This window comes from Aquarana catesbeiana, linkage group LG04 (assembly GCF_042186555.1).
Source record: "Aquarana catesbeiana isolate 2022-GZ linkage group LG04, ASM4218655v1, whole genome shotgun sequence".
NCBI classification, from domain to species: domain Eukaryota; kingdom Metazoa; phylum Chordata; class Amphibia; order Anura; family Ranidae; genus Aquarana; species Aquarana catesbeiana.
The window spans coordinates 84,651,608-84,678,766 of record NC_133327.1 but is presented as its reverse complement, the minus strand read 5'-3'; the positions used below and the strand labels follow the sequence as shown (position 1 = coordinate 84,678,766).

The 27,159-nt window shown below is 45.3% G+C and overlaps 1 protein-coding gene across 1 annotated transcript; it reads left to right on the top strand.

The window, feature by feature from the left end:
• Window positions 1-27,159, top strand: LOC141139344 (isoamyl acetate-hydrolyzing esterase 1 homolog). Its single transcript, XM_073625353.1, has 4 exons — window positions 1-34; window positions 11,115-11,270; window positions 22,006-22,127; window positions 26,416-27,159. The coding sequence occupies exons 1-4, from the start codon at window positions 16-18 to the stop codon at window positions 26,614-26,616; spliced, it is 498 nt and encodes a 165-aa protein (XP_073481454.1). The 5' UTR covers window positions 1-15; the 3' UTR covers window positions 26,617-27,159.

Here is a 27,159-nt window from a genome sequence, read left to right as displayed (position 1 = left end):
TATGTACAGCGTTGCATGACCACGCAATTGTCAGGTAATGTAATGCAGTGCTGTTTTGCAAAAATGGCCTGGTCATGAAGGGGGGTAAATCTTCCGGTGGGTAAGTGGCTAATTGCAGTGTCTGTGCTGGGACATGCAGGGGAAACACTACAGGGGTGCGGATGCTGTACATGGAAGGAATGTGTTTTCCTGCACTCATGTCTTCTAATAGCATTGTGCCTCATTCACACAGGCCTGACAGATGTGCCCAGCATGTCATTGTGTGTGTAGCTGTACATCGTGTGTGCTGCACTGCCCATCGTCATTTCTATCTGCTGTTCAGCATTGTACAAAAAATAAAGGGTGCGTCCGAGTCCATATTTGGGCGGTAAGTAACGCTGTACACATGTATATGTTTGTAAAATGCTTTACAAATGTATGAGATTACAGGACTCATGAAGAGGAAGGCCCGGCACCAGGATAAAGCTGGACAGCCACCCTAGGGTGCCAGGATAGAGGGGGCAGTAAAATGCACCTTCACCTGTGTGGGCAAGAATCCTTCCACTGGCCCTGATCTCCATCCAGCGCTGTGCCTGAGAGCAGAGGCTCTCTCCTTTCTCATTGGCTCAGACACAGCACTGGGAGCAATTGGCTCCTGCTGGTGTCACTCACAGCCAGTAAGGGGGGGGGGGAGCAAAGCTGTGCTCTGTGTGTCTAATGGAAACACAGAGCAGGGCTTGGCATTGAGCAAAAGTGAGTATCCCCATAGCAAGCGGCTTGTTATGGGGGCACTTGGAGAAGAGGAGCAGCCAGGAGTGCTGGAGGGGGACTCGAGAGAAGGAGGATTGGGGCTGCTTTGTGCAAAACCATTACACAGAGCAGGTAAGTATAACATGTTTATTTCCCCCAAAAAATGTTACCTTTGGTATCACCTTAAATCAGGTGTTTTCATTGGAGTGCCTCCTTAAATCAGGTGAACCCATCAGAGTGCCTCCTTAAATCAGGTGAACCCATCAGAGTGCCTCCTTAAAGCGGAGTTCCACCCAAAAAAAGAATTTAAAAAGTCAGCAGCTACAAATACTGCAGCTGCTGACTTTTAATATTAGAACACTTACCTGTCCAGGGAGCCCGCGATGTCCTCTGTCGATCTGTCCCTCGGCTCTCTGGTGGAGGCACCGGCATCTTCGGTAAGGTTATCAGGAAGTGAAGCCTTGCGGCTTCACAGCCTGGTTCCCTACTGCGCATGCGCGAGTCACGCTGCGCGATCTCACTGGTCCCTGCTGTCTTCTGGGACCTGTGTGTCTCCCAGAAGACAGCGGGGGGGGGGGGGGCGGAGGAGGGGCCGGACATGGCGTAGATAACCGCGGATACTGAAGTGATCTATGCCTGGAAGTGGGAGCAAATACCTGGATTATACAGGTATCTGCTCCCCCCTGAAAAGGTGCCAAATGTGACACTGGAGGGATCCGAAAAGCAGAAGTTCCATTTTTGGGTGAAACTCCGCTTTAGCCACTTGCCGCCCATCATAAAGCAAAATGACAGCGGCAAAGTGGTTTCAATATCCTGAAAGGATGTCATATGACGCCCCGGGGGTGCACATTGCGGCGATCGTTGTTGCGGGACACGTCTGACACCCCGCAACACCGACCTAGGTAAAGAGTCTCTGACGGAGACTCTTTACCACATGATCAGCTGTGTCCAATCACGGCTGATCACAGTGTAAACAGGAAGAGCCAGTGATTGGCTTTTCCTCGCTCGCGTCTGTCAGACGCGGGTAGAGGAGAGCCAATCGACTGCTCCTCTGACAGGGGAGGTCTGTGCTGATCGAATATCAGCGCAGCCCCCCCGATGATGCCCACATTGGACCACCAGGGATGCCACTAGGACCACCAAGGATGTCACCGCCAGGTATGCCACCCTAGACCACAAGGAATGCCAATCAGTGCCCACAATGGGCATCACTGAGTAGCAGGAATTATTGTTTGGCACCCATCAGTACCATTTATTTGTGTACAGTGCCACCTATCAGTGCCAATCTGTGACACCTCATTGGTGCCCATCAGTGCTGCCCCATCAGTGAAGGAGAAAAAAAAAACCTTACTTATTTATAAAGTTTTCTAACAAAAAAAAAAAAAAAAAAAAAACATTTTTTTTCAAAATTTTCGGTCTTTTATCATTTGTTTAGCAGAAAATAAAAATTACAGAGGTGATCAAATACCACCAAAAGAAAGCTCTATTTGTGGGAACAAAATGATAAAAATGTAGTTTGAGTACAGTGCAGCATGACTGCGCAATTGTCATTCAAACTGCGACAACGCTGAAAGCTGAAAATTGATCTGGGCAGGAAAGTGTATAAGTGCCCCGTATTGAAGTGGTTAAATCAGGTGTCCCCATTGGAATGTCCCACAATCATTTCCGGGATATTGCTTCACCTCCTCTATCAGAGGACACGGCACAGACTCCACCCACCTACTACACGTCACACATTCATTTCCGAGATTTCTTCCATCATTCTTCACACACAATACGTCCTATCTTAGGTCTCCACTCCTCTGAGACGAGAGCCGTGTGACGTAGTAGCTAAAGGGGCGGGCCAATCGTCATCGAGGAGGCGGGCGCACTTAGATTGGACGCGTGGACTGTGTTGACATCGGGTTGCTAGGTAACCGGCACGCTGTGCCTGAGGAGCCATGCAGCACTGAGTGGCCTGTAATTGGCCAGTACAGTCGGCTTCTGTAGTCTGTCAAATAGTAACAGGCGGGACTTGAAATTGGAGGCGGGACCACATGTCCAAGGCAGCTGGGCTGCTCTTTGAGCCCGATCCGCTCATTCAATGTAACGCATGGCCGGGGGCGGAGACTAGAGCTCAGCAGAGAGCAAAGGCGAGGAGCTGGAGAGAAGAGCCCACCCCCTCCCACCACGGCACACACCTGGCGTCTGTAACCATGACAACAGCTTGGGGCGTCTCTGCACGACTCCACCCCTCTTCTGAGATGTCTATTGGCACCTTTTTCCCCCAACAGCGGCGTAGAATTAAAATCCGCCTCGGCAGCGTCAGGAGTGGAGAAAGGTTGTGGGTTAGTAAAAATGTCAATCTCCTCCCTCTTACCTGTTGCTTTAGTAAGACATGAAGGTGGGCGTGACAGAGAACAATCGCTCCGCTCCTCTAGCTGGCTAATCGCTGACTGAACCTCCCTCAGTGACGCACTAAGCTAACGCCCTCTCGCCACGCGCTCACACCTGATTGGCAGGCTCCGCCCCTTCATTTCTGCTATCAGCTCGCGGCCTCGCCTGTCTGATAGGCGTGGCCTGTGTTAAGCAAGTCCCTGGCTCCTCCCCCATATTCTCTGGCTGACATAAAGTAGTGATAGTGGCTGACGCTGACGACTTTGTACTTCTCATGGATGCAGAATGAGGACCGTAACCGAAACAAGGGGTGGGGCTTGTGCCTGCTGAGCCTTGCTGAGTGGCCTGTGATTGGCCGGTACAGCTTTTGTAGTTCGTCGGATACTAATTGACGGGACTTAAAATTGGACAGCTGGGCTGCTCCTTGAGCCCGCGCCGCCCATTCAATGTATTGCGTGCCGTTGGGAGGAGCTGGAAAGGAAAGCCCGCCCCCTCCCACCAGGGCAAACACCTGACGTCTGTAACCATGACAACAGCATGGAGGCGTCTCTGACTCTTACACGACTCCGCCCCTGAGACGTCTATTGGCACCTTTATCACGACACCGGCGTAAAATTAAATTCCGCCTCCGCAGCGTTAGGAGTGAAGAAGGGTTGTGGGTGGGAGGTGCAATTGAAATCTGGGATGAGGGGGCACAGCCGGCCTAGATCCGCCCATGATAAGTTTCCTTCGATCCATTAGTATACATGTCGGACTCGGCTTCAGTAAATCCCCGCCCCCTATCTCCCTAAATCCCATAGTTACAATCTCCGCCCTCTTACCGGTCAAAGGCGTACCTTTAGGAAGACATCAAGGTGGGCGTGACGGAGAACAGGCCAATCGCTCCACTTCTCTAGCTGGCTACTCGCAGACTGTGCTTCCCTCAGTGACGCACTAAGATAACGCCCTCTCGCCACGCGCTCGCACCTGATTGGCAGGCTCCGTCCCTTCATTTGTGCTATCAGCTCGCGGCCTCGCAGCTGTCTGATAGGCGTGTCCTGTGTTCTGCAGGTCCCTGGCCCCTCCCCCATATTCTCTGGCTGACACAAAGTAGTGATAGTGGCTGCCGCTGATGAATTTGTACTTCTCATGGATGCAGAATTAGGACCAGGACAGATACGAGGGGTGGGGCTTGTGCCTGCGAAGCCTTGCTGAGTGGCCTGTGATTGGCCGATACAGCCGGCTTTTGTAGTCCGTCAGATACTAAAGGACAGGACTTAAAATTGGACAGCTGGGCTGCTCCTTGAGCCCGCGCCGCCCATTCAATGTATGGCGTGGCCGTTGGGAGGAGCTGGAGAGGAGAGCCCACCACTTCAAACACCTGGCGTCTGTAACCATGACAACAGCCTGGGGGCGTCTCTGACTCTTACAAGACTCCGCCCCTGAGACGTCTATTGGCACCTTTATCACAACACCGGCCTATAATTAAATTCAGCCCCCGCAGCGTTAGGAGTGAAGAGGGGTTGTGGGTGGGAGGTGCAATTGAAATCTGGGATGAGGGGGCACAGCCGGCCTAGATCCCCCTTCGATCCATTAGTATAAATGTCCGACTCGGCTTCAGTAAATCCCCGCCCCCAATCTCCCTATGTACCCTACTTAAATCTCCGCCCTCTTACCGGCCAAAGGCGTACCTTTAGGAAGACATCAAGGTGGGCGTGACGGAGAACAGGCCAATGGTTCCGCTCCTGTAGCTGGCTACTCTCAGACTGAAGCTCCGTCAGTGACGCAGTAAGATAACGCCCTCTCGCCGCGCGCTCGCACCTGATTGGCGGTCTCTGTAACAGGCTCCGCCCTTCATTTCTGCTGTCTATCAGCTCGCGGCCCCGCCTCTCACCAGCAGTCGTGGGCTGTGTTCTCCCGGCCCCCCTTCTTCCCCGCTCCAGTGGCCAATGTCCTGCAGCAGCCGCCCGGGTCACACTGCCCTGTCTGTGGCTGCGCTCTCTCTCCAACCCACCGGCGCCGATGCTAGCCATAGACAGTGAATGGAACTGTCTGGTCTCTTAGCAACCAGGGACGCGATGAGTGAGAGAGCGTGGTGTTAGACTCCGCCCCCACTTCGCACACACATCTTTACTGCGGCCCCTGAAAGGTAAGGGGGTTTTTTTCTTGCTCTGTGGGGGGTGGAGGCAGGCAGGCAATGTCTGATACTGAAGGGATTTAGAGCTAGCAGGGTCTCTGAGGGGGGTGGGAGGACCGTCACCCAGGGGAGGTCTATTATGCTCAGTGGCTCAAAATTTTTGCTGGGGGGGGACACAAAAAAAGTGGAAAAAAAAATCATCAATTGCCATCACTGTGCCCATCAAACGTTGCCAGTGTGCCCTTTAAATGCTGCCAGTGTGCCCTTCTCTGCCCGCCACTTACCCTGTCTTGGTGGGGCAGCGGGTGACAGCGACGAGCGGGGTCCTGCGTGCGTGTCCTGCTGTCCTCATCTCCCGTCCCCTCCTCCTGATAGGCTTCCAATAGCGGCGCCTGTCGTTTCAGCCAATCAGGTGACAAGTAACAGACCCGAGCACCTGATTGGCGGACAGGCGTTTTAGTGTTAGGAAAGCGAATATTCATTAACTTTTCTAACACAGCTGAGTGACCTGCGACGCCTATTAGATCCTATGGCTCTAAACAGGTGCTTCAAACCCCCCCCCCCCCTCCCTGCCGCTGTAATAAGATTATAGATAGTAGGATTTACCCCCTTCTCGACCAGAGCAATTTTTGCGATTCGGCACGACGTCGCTTTAACTGACAATTGCGCAGTCGTGCAACATTCTACCCAAACAAATTTGACGTCCTTTATTTTCCCACAAATAGAGCTTTCTTTTGGTGGTATTTGATCACTTCTGCAGTTTTTATTTTTTGCACTATAAACAAAAAAAGAGCGTCAATTTTGAGAAAAAACGCATTATTTTTTACTTTTTGTTATAATAAATATCCCCCAAAAATATATATATAAAAAAAAAAATTTTTTTCCTCAGTTTAGGCCGATATGTATTCTTCTACATATTTTTGGTAAAAAAAAAAAAAATAATCGCAATAAGCGTATATTAATTGGTTTGCACTAAAGTTTTGTGTCTACAAAATAGGGGATAGTTTTATGGCATTTTTATTATTTTTTTTTTTTTACTAGTAATGGCAGCAATCTGTGATTTTTATCAGGAATGCGACATTATGGCAGACACATCGGACAATTTTGACACATTTTTGGGGCCACTGGCATTTATACAGAGATCAGTGCTATAAAAATGCATTGATTACTGTACAAATGTCTCTGGCAGGGAAGGGGTTAACACTAGGGGCGATCAAGGGCGATCAACATAACGTCGCTTCGCCCAGCCGTGACAGTAGAACTGCGGCGGCTGGTCGGCAAGAGGTTAAAGTGTATTGGCCCCTGACAGTAAAAGGGGGCCCTCAGTCTGCAGGCCTGAGGTGGTAGGGCCCTTACCCTATAGGACTACAGAGGAGGGGCCCTGACAGTGTACGGTAAATTGAAGACCTGGGATGGAGGGGCCCCTCACAGTGCTTAGTTTGGGGGCCTCTTACCTTGTAGTGGTAAGGGCCCCTGACAGTGTACAGCAAAGAGAGCCATCACTCTGTATACCTGAGGGGGTAAGGGGCCCCTCCATCCCCTCATGCCCTGCAGGGTGAGGGGCCCCTTACCTCCTCAAGTATACAGGGTGATGGCTCTTTGCTGTACACTGTCAGGGGCCCTGAAAGTATACTGTGACCCCTCCCTCCCTTATCACATTGGGGAATTTTAATTTTTATGTTTTTTTTTTTGCAAAAAATTTAAATTAAATTACATCTAAGTACATAACCCCCCCTCCCCCCCCCCCCCCAAAAAAAAAAAAATGTTGAGGCCCCCCACCTCCAGATATACGAACATAAACGCATGTGTCGGGGGCACCTACGCGTGAATTGATTGCAATACGTGTTATATATCAACATGCACACTGGAGAGAGAGCAATAATTCTAGCACCAGACCTCCTCCATAGCACTAAACTGATACCTACTGTATAGGGGGCTTTTGAAGCGTCACCTAAATTAAAATATAAAAGGTACTAAAGTTTGTCGCCATTTCACGAGCGTGCACAAATTTAAATAGTGATTTTTATCTTAAAGGAGCTTTAAGAAGAAAAAAAAGTTATACTTGCCTCTTCTGTGCAGTTGGTTTTGCATAGAGCAGCCCAGATCCTCCTCTTCTCGGGTCCCTCTTCGCTGCTCCTGGCCCCTCCCTCCTGTTGAGTGCCCCCACAGCAAGGAGCTTGCTATGGGGGCACCCGAGCTGAGTCACAGCTTTGTGTGTCCATTTAGACAAGGAGCCCCAACCTGGCCCCTCCCCCTCTATCCCCTGATTGGCTCACTGAATTTGTTTGACAGCCACGGTAGCCAATGGCGGCGCTGCTGTGTCTCGGCCAATCAGGAGAGTCCCGGACGACTAGCACTTGTGGACATTGCTGGACAGAGATGGGCTCAGGTAAGTAATTAGGGGGTGCTGGGGGAGGCTGCTACACACAGAAGGTTTTTTTTTTTTTTTTTATCTTAACCACTTCCCACCCACTCTATAGTCGTATGATGTTTAGTGGCGCGCTCTGTGATCAGCCTGATCAGCCTGGGACTCGGCTGATCAGAGTAAGGGGTCGATCCCGACCCCTTACCACGTGATCATCTGTCAGCCAATGAAGAGATCGTTAATCAGCTTTTTTTTTCTGCTCCCGCTAACAGCATGAGCAGAAAAAAATGCTAATCGCCGGCTTTTTTTTCAGAGGGACATCGGTCCCAAATAGGGTGAGACATCGCCCAAGTATCTGTGCCCACCAGTGCCGCCTGCCAGTGCATAGCAATGCCAACCAGTGCCCACCTGTGCCACCTATCAATGCCTCATCATCAGTGCAGCCTCATCAGTGCAGCCTCATCAGTGCACATCAATGAAGGAGAAAAATTAACTGTTTACAAAATTTTATAACAAACTCAGTAGTGATTAAATACCACCAAAAGAAAGCTCTATTTGTGGGGGAAAAAATGATAAAAATGTCATTTGGGTACAGTGTTGCATGACCGTGCAATTGTCATTCAAAGTGTGACAGCACTGAAAGCTGAAAATTGGCCTGGGCAGGAAGGGGTTTTAAAGTGATTGTAAAGGCTCTGATATATTTTTTATTTTCTTTAATAAAAAAAAATACCTCCACTGTGCAGCTCGTTTTGCACAGAGTGGCTCCGAACCTTGTCTTCTGGGGTCCCTCGGCGGCTCTCGTGGCTCCTCCCCGCATCAGGTAACCCCCTAGGAGATTCACTCTCCCGGGGAGGTTACCTTGCGGGCACGCTCCTGAGGCCAGCATTTGCGTTCATAGACACGAATGCCGGACTTGGCCCCTGCCCCCCGGCGCTCACGTCATTGGATTTTGATTGGATTTGATTGACAGCAGTGGGAGCCAATGGCTGCGCTGCTATCAATCTATCCAATCAAGAGCCGAGAACCCCAGGCAGAGGAAGAGAGCGTCTCCGGCGGGTGAAATTTCAGGGCTCAGGTAAATAAAACGGTGGGGGGGGTCACTGCCAGGTGTTTTTTCACCTTAATGCATAGGCTGCATTAGGGTGAGAAAACACAAGGGTTTACAACCCTTTTAACCACTTCAGCCCCGGAAGATTTGGCTGCTGAATGACCAGGCCATTTTTTGCGATTCCGCACTGCGTTGCTTTAACTGACAATTGCACGTCGTGCGGCGCTGCACCCAAACAAAATTGACATACTTTTTTTCCCACAAATAGAGCTTTCTTTTGGTGGTATTTGATTATCTCTGCGGTGTTTTATTTTTTGTGCTATGAACAAAAAAAAAAGAGACAATTTTGAAAAAAAAACACAATATATTGTCCTTTTTTGCTATAACAAATATCCTGAACATTTTTTGTGCATCTCCTGTAGGCTGTATTGATGTAGTGCAGAGATAAACTGGTGTAATGGCTCACAAGCTATGCAGAGTCCATACAGAATATACTTGAATATACTTGCTAAGGGCCCTTTAAGGGTGAACGTTTACCTCCCTGTGGAGAACAACTTACAGCTCTCCCTCTTTTCTCTGGAATTGAGTGATATTTACTCTAATCAGGAGACGTGAGGCAGAAAATTGAAATGGTTGGTAAGTGACAGTTGGGGGTAATGCAGAGGAACAAGGAGGAGCAGCCATATTTCCTTGGAGAAGATCATCAGGAGAACATAATCATTAAAGCGGTGTCCAACCCAAAAGTGGAACTTCCGCTCATCTGATTCCCCCCCCCCCCCCGTTTCAAGACATCTGTTGCAGATGAGGGATACCAAATGTGGATCTTCTGGCCTCTAGGTTCAACATCAAACTGTTCAAGTTTGTCTCCAGGTCCAGTGATTCTCTAGCATTCTCAGTGGATGTTCTGCTGACTCTGTTGGGTCAGTTCATCCACATCTTCAAGGTGGAGGGCACTCCCATGATTCATTTTGAACCAAATTGGTCCAGACAAACGTGATTCTTGGACCTCTTCAGACTCTCTGTGGGCCCTTCCCGATCGTCCAGATCTTCTATCTCTAAGACCAGCTTAACATTCTGCTTCTGTTGCTGGCTTTAATGGCCTGCCTTCTGAAGGATAGGGACCTACTTAATTCTGTTACCCCTGTACATCTCAAGCTAGGAAATCCTCTTCCTGCAGAATCTACCATTGCACCTGGAAAATATGTTTCTGAATCACTGCTGGCTCTATTTACCCTGATGAGACAAATTTTTGGTCTTGACGATTCTCTTTCAAAGACCGCTCTCCTCTCACTTCTAAGACCCCTTTCACGCGATAGACCCGCTCAGATCCGCCTATCCATTTTTCAGGCAGATCCGAGTGGGCCACCCATTGACTTCTATGGGCTGGCGGATGTCTGCGAAGATGTGTCCGCTGACACCCGTCTTCCATCTGATCTGCTCAAGACAGACTTATGGTGATACGTTCAGCCATCCGGATCGGATCAAATGAGATCTGATGAAAACGGACATGCTGTCCATTTTCGTCTGATATTCTCATAGGAATCAGCGGGGCCCTGACAGGTCCCTCCCTGCTCAGTGAGCAGAGACGGACCTGTTGTCCGCCGGCTCAGCGGAGATCAACGGAGCAATCTCCCGCTGAGCTAGCAGACTCCGCTGAGTGGATTTGTTTAAGATATTGCTCATGTCATTCCCCCACACGTACCTCAGTGACATCATGGGATCTTAGCCTGGTCGGTTCCTCAGAAATCACCCCTTTTTAACCTATCCAAGATTTTGCTTTTTCTATGCTTAATTGCAAGATGGCCTTATTCATAGCCATCATCTTTGCAAGGCAAGTTTCTAAGTTGGAGGCTTTATCCTGTAGGAAACATTTTTGTGTACTTCACAAAGACAAGCTTGTGTTGCGGCCCAAGGCTACATTTGTATGGGCAACCAGCCCTGGTGCAAATGGCCACAGCAGTAGTTGCTGATTTTGTCACCTGTCAGCGGCTAGCTGCGGCCACTGAGCCTTACAGTACACTTACACATAAGCGTACACTTCACTGACAGGTCACCAGCGGCTGCAGCTATCCGTGGCTATCTTCACAGCCAGTGATTACCTGCGGTAATTACTGCTGGATGCACTTTGTAGTCTGGTGTTTTCTGCTCCTTTAGGGAAAATAAGTCAAATGCCCTTATTGGTCAGAAGATCACACCCCTGGAGGCCCAGGGTGGAGTGACCCTACCAACCATACACTACAAATTATTGTGGCAGTCTGGTTTTATGTCTATGAAAATGGAACTATGTATAGGCAGCTTTATAGTACAGTTCCAGCTGTTGGTACGATTGGTTGCATTGTTTTTCCCATCTATAGATTATTCTGCAGTTGGAATGTGATTCACTGATAATGAGGACTCCCACTGGGATAAAAGCTTGGTAGCTGAGGGCCAGAACATTATACATATGTAATTATCATTACTCTCTCTATCCTTCCACAGAGGGGAACCCTTAGCAGCATGTTCCTCTGGACGAGTATGCAGACAATCTGAGGACTATGATCCGCTATCTGCAGTCTTTGGACATCACACCAGACTCATCCTGATTGCTCCACCACCCATCTATGAGCCGTCCTGGGAGAAGCAGTGTTTTACTAAAGGTAATAAATTCATATTGTACATCAAGACCATTATGTGACTGGGGTACCTAGGAGCATTTTGTGTAACGGGGTGCCCCAGGTTTTTCATGTTCTTTGCAGTGCCACTGAGGAGAGCAGAAAATTCCACTTACAGTAGGAGAGGCTTAACGGATTGCTGTTAAATAAAGCCTGAATCTACTCTGTTCTGGTTAAGGAGTGTGAAATGCACAGATGTTCATAATCCAATGAGTGCAGAGTTCAGGAGTTCATAAAACACAGAGTCCAGAAGTCAAGACTTGGTAACCCCCACCCCATGACAAAACCACCTCCAGCACAAATTACCCCCCCCCCCCCCCCCGGTTTCTGAATTGTACTTATCGGACCTTTGCATTTCGTTACATCTGCTGGTGAGTTCCCCAGGTCTCAAAGCTACGAACACCCATGTTTTTTTTTACTCCTGTAACCATCTGCCGGCTTTTGTCCCTGCTCACCCCCTGTCATACCTGCAGCACAGAGTCAACTACAGTACACTCAGCCACAGCAGCAGCACTAAGGCACAGAGAACATTGGTTGCACTGTTGCATTTATTCTATCCCAGTGAATTACTAACACTTCAGACCAGTCCTAACTCTACCTGGTCCTGGTGTATGCATCAGAGCAGTTTAGGAGGCAGCAGCCGGGATGTTGTTGTGGCAGTTGTACACTGGCCTGGCATGGTTGTCACATGCTGTTTCTGCTTCACGACATGAACAGGAAGAGCCTATGCTCTATAGCACTCCTGTTCCCACTGTCAGGAACACATGCTGGGGGTGGAGTAAATGACATCATCCCTGTCACTCTGCACAGGTATGCAGTGGCAAATTTTAAAAACAAAAAGGCAGGCGCTGCGGTCTTGGGAACCAGGGCACCCAGGAGGAGAGGCAGGGCACATGCCCCAGATGCCTGGTGCTAGCGACTCCCTGGTGTTAAATGATCACCATACAGTTAAAAAAAAAAAATAACAAAAAAGCATTGATTTAAGGGAATCAGTGTATAAACTGAGTCATTAAAGAGTAGCTAAATCCAGAGCATTTTTAAACCATAACAAAAATTTAATATATTGCAGCTTAGCAGTCCTTACATGTGATGGCTGCATTAGTTGTGGCACCCATACCAGGACCCTACTGTGTTGGATGTGTGAAGCCAGCCTGGAATGTGCCCTTCAGATATTGAACTCTGCATTGTGGTACTTTCTAGTTAGCCACAGAGCTCTATCTTTCCTGGTCCAGAGCTGTGGCACAACCACAAGTTCTGACCCCGTCTCTGAAGACCCAGTAAATAGGGCTAGCTGTGCTCCAGTCACAAAAGCCCCCTCACTATTTCCCTGTTTAAAAAGACACTAAAATTATGATTCTGGTGCAAAGCATTGCAGTTATTTACAAATTAAAGTTGTTTTTTTTTTTATTTAGTAAACTAGCAATAAAATTGAAAAAAAAAAATTTAAAAAATGTAAATATTAAAGGTGTAGATAAAGTAGAAATAAAACAAAATCAGCACAAAAATAAAAGCTTAGGGAGACGGCGTAGAAGGCACAATGGTACATCATATTTCTTTGTCTCCCATTCGCTCAAAAGGTCTGTTTTTTGACAGAAGCTGTATTTACACAGCAACGTCCGGCTGTTATAAAAGTTTGGTGCCAAATTACCACCACCATATCTAGTATAGATTTGCATTTGCTTTGCTTTTTTTAGAATTATATTATCACCATGGCTATGGTTGTAGCAGTTTTTATTATTGTGATAGTATAGTATTCTCTATAGTGATCGAAACACTGTCCATGAAAGAAACACAATACAAACACGTAATCTTGAGGTGTTGGGTTCAGGTTGTTCGGTTTGGGGGTGAGGCTGTGGTTATGGCTTAGTCACTATAATTCTGCTCTGGTATTTGGCTGTGGAACTTTGTGTAAGTGGAACTTGGTATAAGTGGGAGTTAAAAACTAGAGTTATAGAGTGAATAAGCCTTGCTTGTTTATTGCTGGGTTTGCTGGGGTGCATTTTTGGGGCTTTTCCTTTTAGTTTTTCATTTGCCTTTTTCTGTCACTTTTTAAGTAGCTTTCTTTTCTTTTTTTTTTTTTCCTCTGGTTCCTTTAGCCTATCAATTAAGGGGGGTGGTTAATTGCTCACAGGTGCCTATTTAACTGGGTGTAGAACTCAGTCTGAGCGTGCTCAGTCTTTGGCTGTGGAACTTTGTGTAAGTGGGAGTTAAAAACTAGAGTTTAAAACAGGAGGTTATAACAGGGGTCATAGTACCTGTTTAGTGTGAGTATCTGAGTGTTGTCTGAGTAGTGTGTGTGGATTGTTAGTACTTGTGTATTGTGTACTGTATACTTGAGTATTGCGAGTGCACGTAGGTCTGCGACTGTTCTGCGATTGCACGTAGGTCTGTGAGTACCTGTGTATTGTCTTGTTGTGTACCTGTGTATTGTCTTGAGTATTAGTGCCAGGAAGCTAGCTGTTAGGTAACTTGGACAGGGTAAAATCCCCAAATCCTCACTAAATTTAATAGGTACGATGCCCGGCGGGTGTGGAGAGGCGACTCTTTGTACATCTTGCCGCATGTATGCGTTCCTTGATCATCTGATCGAGGGTGAATACTGCTGTGCAAAATGTAAGCACATTGTTTCCCTGGAAGCCCAGGTTCTAAATCTAGGGAAGCAACTGTCAGCACTGAGAAGTCCCTCCATACTAAAGGTGAGCCAGGAATGTACACGGCAGGGGCCAGCACAGAGGCGGGTGGAGACAAAGAGGCGCAGGCACTAGCAAAGAGTAGATGGGTGACAGTCAGGAGGGGTAGAGGGGGAAGTGCCAGAGAGGCCGATCCAGGACTGGAGCATCCCAATAAGTACGCTCCATTGAGTGTCATTGGTGAAACCAGTCAGGGACCAGCACTGCTGGAGATGAGGGACTCTCCTAGCTGCCAGGGGAAGAACTCCTCCAGTGAGAGTGGGGGGGCAGCAAAGGGAAAGGGAAGACAGATTCTGGTGGTAGGGGACTCAATTCTTAGAAGGACAGAGAGGGCAATCTGTAACCAAGACCTGAAGCGCCGAACAGTATGTTGTCTACCGGGCGGGTGCTCGGGTTCGGCACATCACGGATCTTGTGGACAAATTACTGGGAGGGGCTGGGGAAGACCCGGCTGTCATGGTGCACGTTGGCACCAATGACAAAGTCAGAGGCAGATGGAGTGTCCTAAAGAACGATTTTAGGGACTTAGGTGCTAAATTGATGAAAAGGACCTCCCAAGGTAGTATTCTCAGGAATACTACCGGTACATCGAGCCACACCAGAAAGGCAGAGGGAGATTAGGGAAGTAAACAAGTGGCTGAAGAGCTGGTGTAGTAAGGAGGGGTTTGGGTTCCTGGAGGACTGGGCCGACTTCTCAGTCGGTAACCGGTACTATAGAAGGGACGGACTGCACCTAAATGAGGAGGGTGCAGATCTGCTGGGAATGAAGATGGCCAAAAAGTTAGAGGGGTTTTTAAACTAGGCGATGGGGGGGAGGGTCCAGAGACAGTGATAGCCAGCGCGGATGATATTCCAGAGGGTAGTGTTGGGGGCATTAGTGGTAGGTTAACGAAAGCACAAAAACACAAGGTGAGTATAGTAGCAAGTCCTAGTTGCAATTTTGAAACACCCAATACGAGGACAATATGTGACCGGTCTAAACTATGTGGCATGTTCACCAATGCCAGGAGGATGGCAGACAAGATGGGTGAACTAGAGATACTGTTGTACAAGGAGGATTTGGATTTTGTGGGCATTTCAGAGACCTGGTTCAACGGCTCTCATGATTGGCTGGCAAACATTCAAGGGTATACCCTATACCGCAAGGATAGAGAGGGTAAAAAAGGGGGAGGGGTATGCCTATATATCAAGAATAATGTACAAGCGAATGTGAGCGATGACATCACTGAGGGAGCTAGAGAGGAGGTGGAATCCTTATGGGTAGAGCTCCAAAGGGATGAAGCTAAGGGGAAAATAATACTGGGAGTATGCTATAGGCCCCCTAACCTGAAGGAGGAAGTGGAGACGGATCTCCTATCACAAATTGGATTAGCAGCAAGGATGGGAAGTGTTATCATAATGGGGGATTTTAATTATGCAGACATAGACTGGGCGGAGGGAACCGCGCATTCATCTAAGGCTCGCCAGTTCCTTAATGTCTTGCAGGACAATTTTATGGGTTAGATGGTAGACGCACCAACTTGAAATAAAACATTACTGGATCTACTGATTACCAACAATACAGACCTGATCACAGATGTGCAAATACGGGGCAATTTAGATAACAGCGATCACAGGTCAATTAGTTTCAGTATAAATCACACAAATAGGAAACATAAAGGGAATACAAAGACACTGAATTTCAAAAGAGCCAACTTCCCTAAACTACAAACCTTGCTAAAAGGCATAAATTGGGATAAAATATTAGTAACAAAGAATACGGAGGAGAGATGGGTTTGCTTTAAGAGCATATTAAATAAGGGCATTAGCCAATGTATCCCATTGGGTAATAAATTTAAAAGAGCGAACAAAAATCCTGGATGGCTTAACTCCAATGTAAAAATGCATATAAAAGCAAAGGAGAAGGCCTTCAAAAAATACAAGGTTGAGGGATCATCCTCAGCATTCAGAATTTATAAAGAATGCAATAAGAAATGTAAGGGTGCAATTAGGACGGCTAAGATAGAACATGAAAGACACATAGCGGAGGAGAGCAAAAAAAATCCCAAGAAATTCTTTAAGTATGTAAACAGTAAAAAAGGGAGGACAGACCATATTGGCCCCATAAAGAATGAGGAAGGACATCTGGTTACAAAGGATGGGGAGATGGCAAAGGTATTGAATTTATTCTTCTCAGTCTTCACGAGTGAATCGGGGGGCTTCAGTAACCAAAACTGCAGTGTTTATCCTCATGACAAAACACAGGAAGCACCTCCATGGTTAACAGAGGACGGAATTAAAATTAGACTTGAGAAACTTAACATTAATAAATCACCGGGACCAGATGGCTTGCATCCGAGGGTACTTAGGGAACTCAGTCAGGTGATTGCCAGACCGTTGTTCCTAATTTTTACAGACAGTCTATTGACTGGAATGGTACCAGCTGATTGGAGAAAAGCCAATGTAGCACCAATATTTAAAAAGCAAAAGAGGGAAGACACATTAAGGAGTCAATGCTGCTCACCCCAATATGGACAAAAAAATGGAAAAGGGTCCCCCGAGCGGGGTTTTTAGGCAGCTAACCATAGATATGGACAAGGCATTAAATAAAATATTATATTAAAGTGCTTTATTGAAGGGTAATGAATGAATGTAACAACATATAAATATAAATTGGGAGCTCCAGTGGGGAAATACCCATACCAAATACATATAATAGCAAACATAGGTTATACACAGCGTATGATAAGGCTATTGCATAACAATCCTGACGCGTTTCGACCCATGAATTTTGGGGTCTCTTCAGAGGATGAGTTTGCTACAAAAAAGAAGAAAAATTTATAACAGTATGTCCAGCTTATTTAAAAGAATTACAGCATAGGCAAGTTTGTTTAGCAACACTTTGCACATAATTACCACTGAGTTTGGATGTACCCCTCGATCAGAGCCTCCCCACACAGCAGCCAGACCATCCAGTGTGCCCGCACGTAGCAGCACCCCAGGAAGAAGGGGGAACAGGAATCCACTTGATATGGCTTGCAAGGAGTCACACGTATAATTGCCCCCCTACCAACACACCACTGGGGGGTGGGGCCGGAACCTACGAAAATTGTCAGAGCGTTAGCTCCTGAATATACCCATATAGGTTAGTAGTTAGATTTAACTATTGGGCGGTCAGAAAGTATTGTAATAATCTATTGCAACTTGAATTGATCATGTGAAGGATAATAGAATGAGTGGAGTGACTATATTGGTATAACCAATATAGAATATGTCAGGGATGACCTTGTCCTTAAATGCTGACAATGGCAGTGATAGGAAGAGAAGTGAAGGATGTGCACAGTGAATGATGTGTGAATTTGAGGAAAAAGTGCATGATATTGCCAAGTATCTAAGTCTACGGCATCCAAAGCTAGTGTGCACATAAATCAAAATTAAATATAAGTAAAATATTATTCTATGGGGTCTGACAAAGCATTGATAATCAGAGGTATCATCAGTTCTTACTCACTCCTACTGTTGAGGAAAAGAGTCTGGCCGTCCAAGGAGGAAGTGGAGGGATCACACCCAAATCCACCCTCATTAAATAGTGTCCTTAATTAGTACTGAAATTAACAACAGGTATCGTTTCTTCCGCCCCTTAACCCCGGAGTGTAGAGGGAGACTATGGCCGCCATTGGCAGGCCTCGTGTGGCTCCCTCGGCATCCATCAAGGCGAAGCCCCGACATCTGTCGTCACCTTCGCCGTAAAATACGTGACACCATGAGGCCGCACGCACATGCGACCCGCACATGCGCGCACACCGCACGCAATGTCCGAAGGTGATGAGGGATGCCGCCGGCAGGGTAATCACACCCGTGGGCGGCCGACCCGGGAATCCGGCCATCCAAGGGGAGAGACGGGGGAGCGCAGGGGACTGAGCTCCCCACCCTGCCGGGAAGACACATCAGGGAACATGATCCCCGACCCAGGGAGCATGCGACAGTGCAGGCATCACAGGGGCCCCGATGGCGCAAGCTGCAAGCGGGGAGGCGCCGATCGAGAGGCACACAAACGAGCTCACATATGCGATTTGTGAAAAACAACAAATGACAAAAGTTTTCTATATAATTACTTATTAATACAAGGTAAAACATTAGAAACTGCGCACTGACAATTCTAACAATATTCCCAAAAGTATGTAAGAACCACAGCCACCCAGAAATGGCAACATAATTTCAACGTTTAAATAGATTTGTTTGAAAGAACATAACTCTCAAATACACAAAAATATCTCCCAGATACACAAAATAGTAAGTGTATAACAACCCAGATAAGGAAATTTGCATCGGATCCAGTGGATCCCTCATTGCTCACGGTTGCGATGCGATTTTACTCTATTCGCAACCACGAACAAGGCTATGGATTATAGACTCGATTAAGTATGATAATATTACTGCGCTCCCCTTGGATGGCCGGATTCCCGGGTCGGCCGCCCACGGGTGTGATTACCCTGCCGGCGGCATCCCTCATCACCTTCGGACATTGCGTGCGGTGTGCACGCATGTGCGGGTCGCATGTGCGTGCGGCCTCATGGTGTCACGTATTTTACGGCGAAGGTGACGACAGATGTCGGGGCTTCGCCTTGATGGATGCCGAGGGAGCCACACGAGGCCTGCCAATGGCGGCCATAGTCTCCCTCTACACTCCGGGGTTAAGGGGCGGAAGAAACGATACCTGTTGTTAATTTCAGTACTAATTAAGGACACTATTTAATGAGGGTGGATTTGGGTGTGATCCCTCCACTTCCTCCTTGGACGGCCAGACTCTTTTCCTCAACAGTAGGAGTGAGTAAGAACTTATGATACCTCTGATTATCAATGCTTTGTCAGACCCCATAGAATAATATTTTACTTATATTTAATTTTGATTTATGTGCACACTAGCTTTGGATGCCGTAGACTTAGATACTTGGCAATATCATGCACTTTTTCCTCAAATTCACACATCACATTCACTGTGCACATCCTTCACTTCTCTTCCTATCACTGCCATTGTCAGCATTTAAGGACAAGGTCATCCCTGACATATTCTATATTGGTTATACCAATATAGTCACTCCACTCATTCTATTATCCTTCACATGATCAATTCAAGTTGCAATAGATTATTACAATACTTTCTGACCGCCCAATAGTTAAATCTAACTACTAACCTATATGGGTATATTCAGGAGCTAACGCTCTGACAATTTTCGTAGGTTCCGGCCCCACCCCCCAGTGGTGTGTTGGTAGGGGGGCAATTATACGTGTGACTCCTTGCAAGCCATATCAAGTGGATTCCTGTTCCCCCTTCTTCCTGGGGTGCTGCTACGTGCGGGCACACTGGATGGTCTGGCTGCTGTGTGGGGAGGCTCTGATCGAGGGGTACATCCAAACTCAGTGGTAATTATGTGCAAAGTGTTGCTAAACAAACTTGCCTATGCTGTAATTCTTTTAAATAAGCTGGACATACTGTTATAATTTTTTCTTCTTTTTTGTAGCAAACTCATCCTCTGAAGAGACCCCAAAATTCATGGGTCGAAACGCGTCAGTATTGTTATGCAATAGCCTTATCATATGCTGTGTATAACCTATGTTTGCTATTATATGTATTTGGTATGGGTATTTCCCCACTGGAGCTCCCAATTTATATTTATATGTTGTTACATTCATTCATTACCCTTCAATAAAGCACTTTAATATAATATTTTATTTAATGCCTTGTCCATATCTATGGTTAGCTGCCTAAAAACCCCGCTCGGGGGACCCTTTTCCATTTTTTTTCAATATTTAAAAAGGGCCCAAAAAACATCCCTGGGAATTACAGACCAGTTAGCCTAACATCAATAGTATGTAAAATCTTGGAGGGGATGATAAGGGACTATATACAAGATTTTAGTAATAAGAACGATATCATTAGCAGTAATCAGCATGGATTCATGAAGAATCGTTCTTGCCAAACCAATCTATTAACCTTCTATGAGGAGGTGAGTTGCCATCTAGATAAAGGAAGGCCCGTAGACGTGGTGTATCTGGATTTTGCAAAAGCATTTGACACAGTTCCCCATAAACGTTTACTGTACAAAATAGGGTCCGTTGGCATGGACCATAGGGTGAGTACCTGGATTGAAAACTGGCTACAAGGGCGTGTTCAGAGGGTGGTGATAAATGGGGAGTACTCAGAATGGTCAGGGGTGGGTAGTGTGGTTCCCCAGGGTTCTGTGCTGGGACCAATCCTATTTAATTTGTTTATAAACGATCTGGAGGATGGGATAAACAGTTCAATCTCTGTATTTGCAGACGATACTAAGCTAAGCAGGGCAATAACTTCTCCGCAGGATGTGGAAACCTTGCAAAAAGACCTGAACAAATTAATGGGGTGGGCGACTACATGGCAAATGAGGTTCAATGTAGAAAAATGTAAAATAATGCATTTGGGTGGCAAAAATATGAATGCAATCTATACACTGGGGGGAGAACCTCTGGGGGAATCTAGGATGGAAAAGGACCTGGGTGTCCTAGTAGATGATAGGCTCAGCAATGGCATGCAATGCCAAGCTGCTGCTAATAAGGCAAACAGAATATTGGCATGTATTAAAAGGGGGATCAACTCCAGAGATAAAACGATAATTCTCCCGCTCTACAAGACTCTGGTCCGGCCGCACCTGGAGTATGCTGTCCAGTTCTGGGCACCAGTCCTCAGGAAGGATGTACTGGAAATGGAGCGAGTACAAAGAAGGGCAACAAAGCTGATAAAGGCTCTGGAGGATCTTAGTTATGAGGAAAGGTTGCGAGCGTTGAACTTATTCTCTCTGGAGAAGAGACGCTTGAGAGGGGATATGATTTCAATTTACAAATACTGTACTGGTGACCCCACAATAGGGATAAAACATTTTCGCAGAAGAGAGTTTAATAAGACTCGGGGCCACTCATTACAATTAGAAGAAAAGAGGTTTAACCTTAAACTACGTAGAGGGTTCTTTACTGTAAGAGCGGTAAGGATGTGGAATTCCCTTCCACAGGCGGTGGTCTCAGCGGGGAGCATTGATAGCTTCAAGAAACTTTTAGATAATCACCTGAATGACCGCAACATACAGGGATATGTAAGGTAATACTGACACATAATCACACACATAGGTTGGACTTGATGGACGTGTGTCTTTTTTCAACCTCACCTACTATGTAACTATGTATGTTCTCTTTACTTATGGATCACAGTTTAGTGACTATTGCTTTTTGGATGTGATAATTGTTAGGGCTGTTACTGATTAAAATGTTTGTGTTCGATTAATCGATTTTTTTTTTTTTTTAATCGACTAATTTCGATGAATTATAACGCACATACGGATCCAACTACTTTTAGCTGATCTCCTTGCATTGCAACTCTGCATTAGTCAGTGGTAAATGTGGTATAAACTATATTCAATCACCCGACACTAGTTAGTTTCCACAATCCTAAGCGAGCGCCGCCGTCATGGCAACAGCAGAAGCCGATCCACACGGCAAAAATATCACAGCTTATCCGCCTCTAAGGACAACAATGTTAAAAACAGAGGTTATCAAATTTGCCTACACTTAGCTCACTGAATGATCCCAGTTGACCACATCCATATTTACCATCGCTGTCCAGGCTGTTCGGTGACCTCACGGACATAGACGTCACCGGACGACTCCTCCTCCCTTCCCTTTGTTAGCAGACGGAGGCATTTGGGGAATGGGGGAGGAGTCCGGTGACATCGATGTCCGTGACGTCACCGGATCTCCCACGGAACTCCCTGAAGACCTGGAAGCCGGCGGAGAGGTGAGTAGCCCTAATAATGGTACAATAAAATAGGACATGTTGGCATTGTGGCAGATGTTAGTCCTTTAAGATAGGCCTCTTCATTGTTCTCTTGAAGACATCTGCCTTGAATGTGACCAACTTAACTTTCTCTCGGGATATTACAAACTCCTGAGCCACAAACAATCTAGTGTACATGGTGTGATCACATATGTGTGTGTCCTTATTAATCTTTGCTGTCATTATCCAGGGTATAAACTGAATCGATTGAACTCTATAGCCGAGGAATATGCCAAAGCCTGCGTTTGTGTTGGCCAAGATTGCGGCACTGAGGTTCTGGACTTGTGGACATTAATGCAGGAGGGGGGTCAGGTGAGGATTGCATTATCTTTCACGTAAATGCTACATGTCTGTAGAGAATAACCAATTTTGAATACATGTACAGCATAAGGTGATAAGGTCCCTCATTTCAATACATTTCTAGCTTTACATTTTTTTACTGGCTATAAATAACATGTAACATCAAATATTTCACCATACAGAAAGTACAACTTTTTATTTTAGGCAGAACTATACCAAAATATGGACCTGTTATGAGAGAAACCAGGGGCTGCTGTTGGTTGACCGATCTTGGACAATGCTAGTTGCCTGCCTGTCATGCTGGTTCTTTTGATTCAGTTCATTGTCACTTACAGAAGAGGTCAGTGACTGGAAGATGAAGATTATGGTGTCCTGGCACCTGGTGTGCACACAATGTCTCAGGCCATTGACTTAGCAAGTAGTGAAGATAAGAATGACAGCCCCAGCGCTTGCACTCTAGCAGAAGCAGCTCCTATATTCTGCGATTGGTTCTTTTCATAAACCCAATATAAGCCTCAGTTTTGTAGCAAGCAATAAGGAGGACCTCATATTAAGCAGAGGGGAGGGACCCGTGTCTTGTAATATACTCCAAGAAAAGTATTTTACAGGTAAGCCAGCAATCCTGTTTCCCTTTCTTTCCATCATTACCAGACACAGGATCACACCATGGAACATCCAAGAGCAGTCTAAATGAGGGGTGGCAAACACCGCAACAAACACAAACAGGCAAACATAACAACAGGTCAAAAGAAGGGCTCAATAGGACGTGGCTTGAAGCACCTTACAACAGAAACTGACATCAGATGAGGTCTGAACACCCACCTGGTAGAACCTAACAAACGAGAATAGAAGACCAAGTTGCAGCCTATAAAGCATATTGACAGGGGATGGTGGAACCCTGTTATATATAGTGCAGAGCTATGGTGATATCAGTGAGATGAACCCCAACCAAACAACCATATACTCAGTACAAGAACCTCCTAAGTATATAAAAAAAAAAATCATATAAAACTATGTTTTAAGGTATAATCTCAATACTTTGAACAATAAGAGGTTTGCTAAAACGTATAAATATCGTTGTGAAACAAAAGTTGAGTGTAATAATATATAAGGTAAATGTGCATTCATAGGTGCATATAAAAGTCCATGAACAGGTGAGCACAATAATGAAGTGACTTCAAAATAAGTGCTTGGTGTGGACAGTTTGCCAGTAGATAATCCACCACTGATAGGTAAAAGGCTTACCGGAAAAGTTGAACCCAAATAGGCATACGCCTAATGAGTCAGAAAAGCTTGTGATGTAGTACACCCAGGGGAACCATACATTGGCACACACAGCTTCCGGTTAGGGATATAGACTCCAAAGGTCTGTCACAGTGTAGTTTCCAATCGGTCCACCAGAGAAGTGGTGACCAGAGGTTGGATCAAAAAACTTTCTCCCAATGGTACATGTATAAGGAGAAGAAGAAATAGGCCACATAGTTTGATTTCATTTCAATACAAGACATTTATTGATATATAAAAAATGAAGACTCACATTTTAGGAATATAAAAAGCGCTTGTGATAAAATAAGGATAGTGACGCAGTGGCATCAGCAGAGCCAATCCCAATGCGTTTTATCTGAGACATCATCTGGGGTGCTTGTCCAATGCAGTCACTGCATATTTACACAGTATAATGTGCCCCTTAATGAGCATCAGCTCCCTGGCAGGCGAGATGCAAATGACCTCACTTATGGTCATGGAAAATGGTGCTGTGGCGTGCAATGCACGCCTCGTTTTGATCTGCATTGCTGCCCATGGTATGCAATTCACACCTCGTTTTGAATTATAACATGGAGGTGTGTGGAAGCACAAATCTCAATTAAATTTACCAAAGATCAGGGTGCATAGTCATATGTGGAGTGGCAATGACTGCCGTTTCCACATAGCGCGATATGGTACAGCGATCGTCCTATACAGGAAGAATGGTAGTTACTTCCGGGCGGCGGCAAAATGGGGCGTAAACCAGAAGTCATAGTCTCTACCACCGATCACAGCAAAAATGGAGCTGGAATATGTAAACAATGCGGTTCAAGCCTCACTTCGGAAAATAAAAAGTAAAACATGCGAATTAACCACTGCCTATAGGATATTAATATTGGAACAGATAATCTAAGAAGCAGGGGACAAAAAATCATCATAACCGTTGCAATACACACATGTTGGGTTACAACTTTTAAAATGGACAGAATATATAAATATACTCTGTCCTCGTGGTCGAAACAATCAATGAAATGAATCAAAACAAATATAGCAAATATGTAAATAAATGCTGTTGATAATCTTACATATATTTATATATGCCTGTATATAAAAAGAAATAAAGAACATCATAACAATGTGTATAAAGATGACAGAATTGCGCATATATATATATATATATATATATATATATATACTATTGTATGTAAAAAATCTAAAATTATATATATAATTATTATTATTATTTTTTTTAATTAATTTATTGAAAAATAGAGTATTTTAAATAAAAAATTAATAAATCTAAAAATTTTAAAAATTGAAAGGATCAATGACACCCTCAACATAATAGTATCTAAGCAACCAGAATATGTAAATGCCCCAATTGACTATATTTCATATACAGTTAATCTATGCTTTATTTGAAAATGAATTAATTTCCCATGCTACATTAATGCCAAGAGGATGGTGAGATTGTGGGATTGTAACTTATATATCCAATACGTTTCAAGATGTGAGACTCCTCTTGTCATTGCACCACCCCTCCAAGGAAGTATATACCTGTGAATGGCCAAAATTTCTTCTGTGCCTTTAGGGTCACAATTGTGATGTTCTCTATAGTGTCTTGGTACAGTATGTTTAGTGTCCCCATTCTTTATTTTGGCGATATGTTCTCCCACTTTAGTTGAGAAAGTACGTATAGTACGTCCTACATATTGTTTGCCACAAGGGCACATTATCAAATAGCCAACGTGTCTAGTGGCACATGTATGAAATCCTTTGATTGGATATACATGATTCGTGGTTGTAGATTTGAACTCCAAGGTTTTAGACTTACCCCGTGTGTTGTTTAAACACACAGCACATTTATTACAGGAGTAATAACCCTCTAAGTTGTGAAAAAAGGAAGGGCAGGTAGGTGGATTAATAATATTCAAAACAATTTTGCTCTGTAAAGAGGGAACTCCCCTAAAATTGACCACCTAAAAGACTCGTCAGATACTCGAGGGGGTCGATCAATTAACAAGGAACCTCTATCTACTTTTAGAATATCTTTAAATTGTAAATCGACATCTATAAATTTCTTGGTAAGAATAGAGGCTTGTTTTTTTTTAAAGTCTCTGTATCAGTACAATTCCTGCATAGTCACAGGAATTGACCTTGTGGAACTGACCGGAGCCATGAATGGTAGTGACAACTGTCTAAGGGAATGAAACCATTACGTTCAGCTGGTTTAAAATAGGTCTGAAATTTGAACTGACGTGAGCTGATCTCAATCTTGGTAAGTCTAGAAAATGGACTTTGGTATAGCTAAATTCATAGGTCAGAGAAATACCTTGATCATTGGCATTTAAAACTGAAAAAATGACTTCAAGGAGCCTGGACTGCCATCCCATAGGAGGAGGATGTCCTCTATATATCTGGCCCATAGGACCAGGGATGGTCCGCCCTCAGAATAGACGACATCCTCCTCCCACTTGGCCATAAATGGGACAAGCAAATTGCCCTACATCCCAGGATACTGATGACCAAGTCCCCTGTACCAAAAGGGTGGAATCCAGGACTCTTCCCCAGCTTGACATCCATCATAAATATCTTCCAAGCCATTGGAGGAAGGATTTTTCAGATTCAAGCGCCGGATCGCCAATCCACCATACCAGGGCATCAAATTCTGCTCTGGAGCTGAAAGTTATCCTGCAGGAGCTTTTGGCCTCCTTTTTTCTGGGGTAAAAGGTTCAAGCAATGTTATCATGCCTGCCCAAGCTTTATCCATAGACTACAGTACAGACTCCCAGGGAGGTGAAGATGGAGGGAGGCCTTCTGTAGTTCAGATAAGTAATGAACAGCATATTGACACTGTACAGTAAGTATTGTCATACTAGGATAAAATCACCAGGTAAATTAAAACCATTAATGCAGCCACCACATCTAAGGAACAGTAAGCTGCAATATCTTACATTTTTGTACTTTTGTTTAAATATGCTTTAATTAACCTTTTTGCAAATGACTTAATAAAATATTGCCATGTATACTGATATTTTACTTCATGTATTCTCAGGACTATACAGTTTATCTGTCAGATGGGCTTCATTTATCTGACAAAGGTAATGAGTTTCTGGAGTCTAAATTGTGGCCAATCTTGGAGCAGAAGCTGGGCGCTTTACCCTTCCTTTTGCCCTATTGGATGGATGTGGACAATAAAAACCCAGAGCCCTCCCTGTTCCCCAACTGCACTGAGAAGAAGGAAGAGAAGAGCTAACCAGATAGCCATACAACCACTGTGAATGTAGACTGAGGAATTCTGCACCCAGTGTCCTGCTTGCAGATCTGATACCATCTCTCTTGCCAATCCTTGCTGTTTTCACACTCCCACTGAATGTGGTACCCAAAACTTGCCAGTTGTATCAGGCCTGCAGTAAGGTGGTGGGAGAGAATCTGTCAGCATTGGAACTTTGCAAAGAAAAAGGCAGATTTCTGTGCATTAATCCTAAAAACATCTCTTGCTGCGTTGGATTCCACTGAAGAGAATGAAAGAATTAGCACTTTAAGATCATTTCCAAGAAAATAAAGTGGGCCCCCAGTCATTTTCATTTTTGTTAATATGACTAAATTTTCTAATATTTGAATCCAGTACTCAGTCCTGTTCTTCCCTCACATCCTATTCTGATCGGGGTATTAAAGAAGATCTTAAGTATTGAGTTTTCATGGATTAATGTCTATTATATGTTAACTTAAATTGTTATATTTTCAGTCTCTTTAAAGCTGCAGCTTTCATTAAAAACCCAACTCCAAGAATAACAAA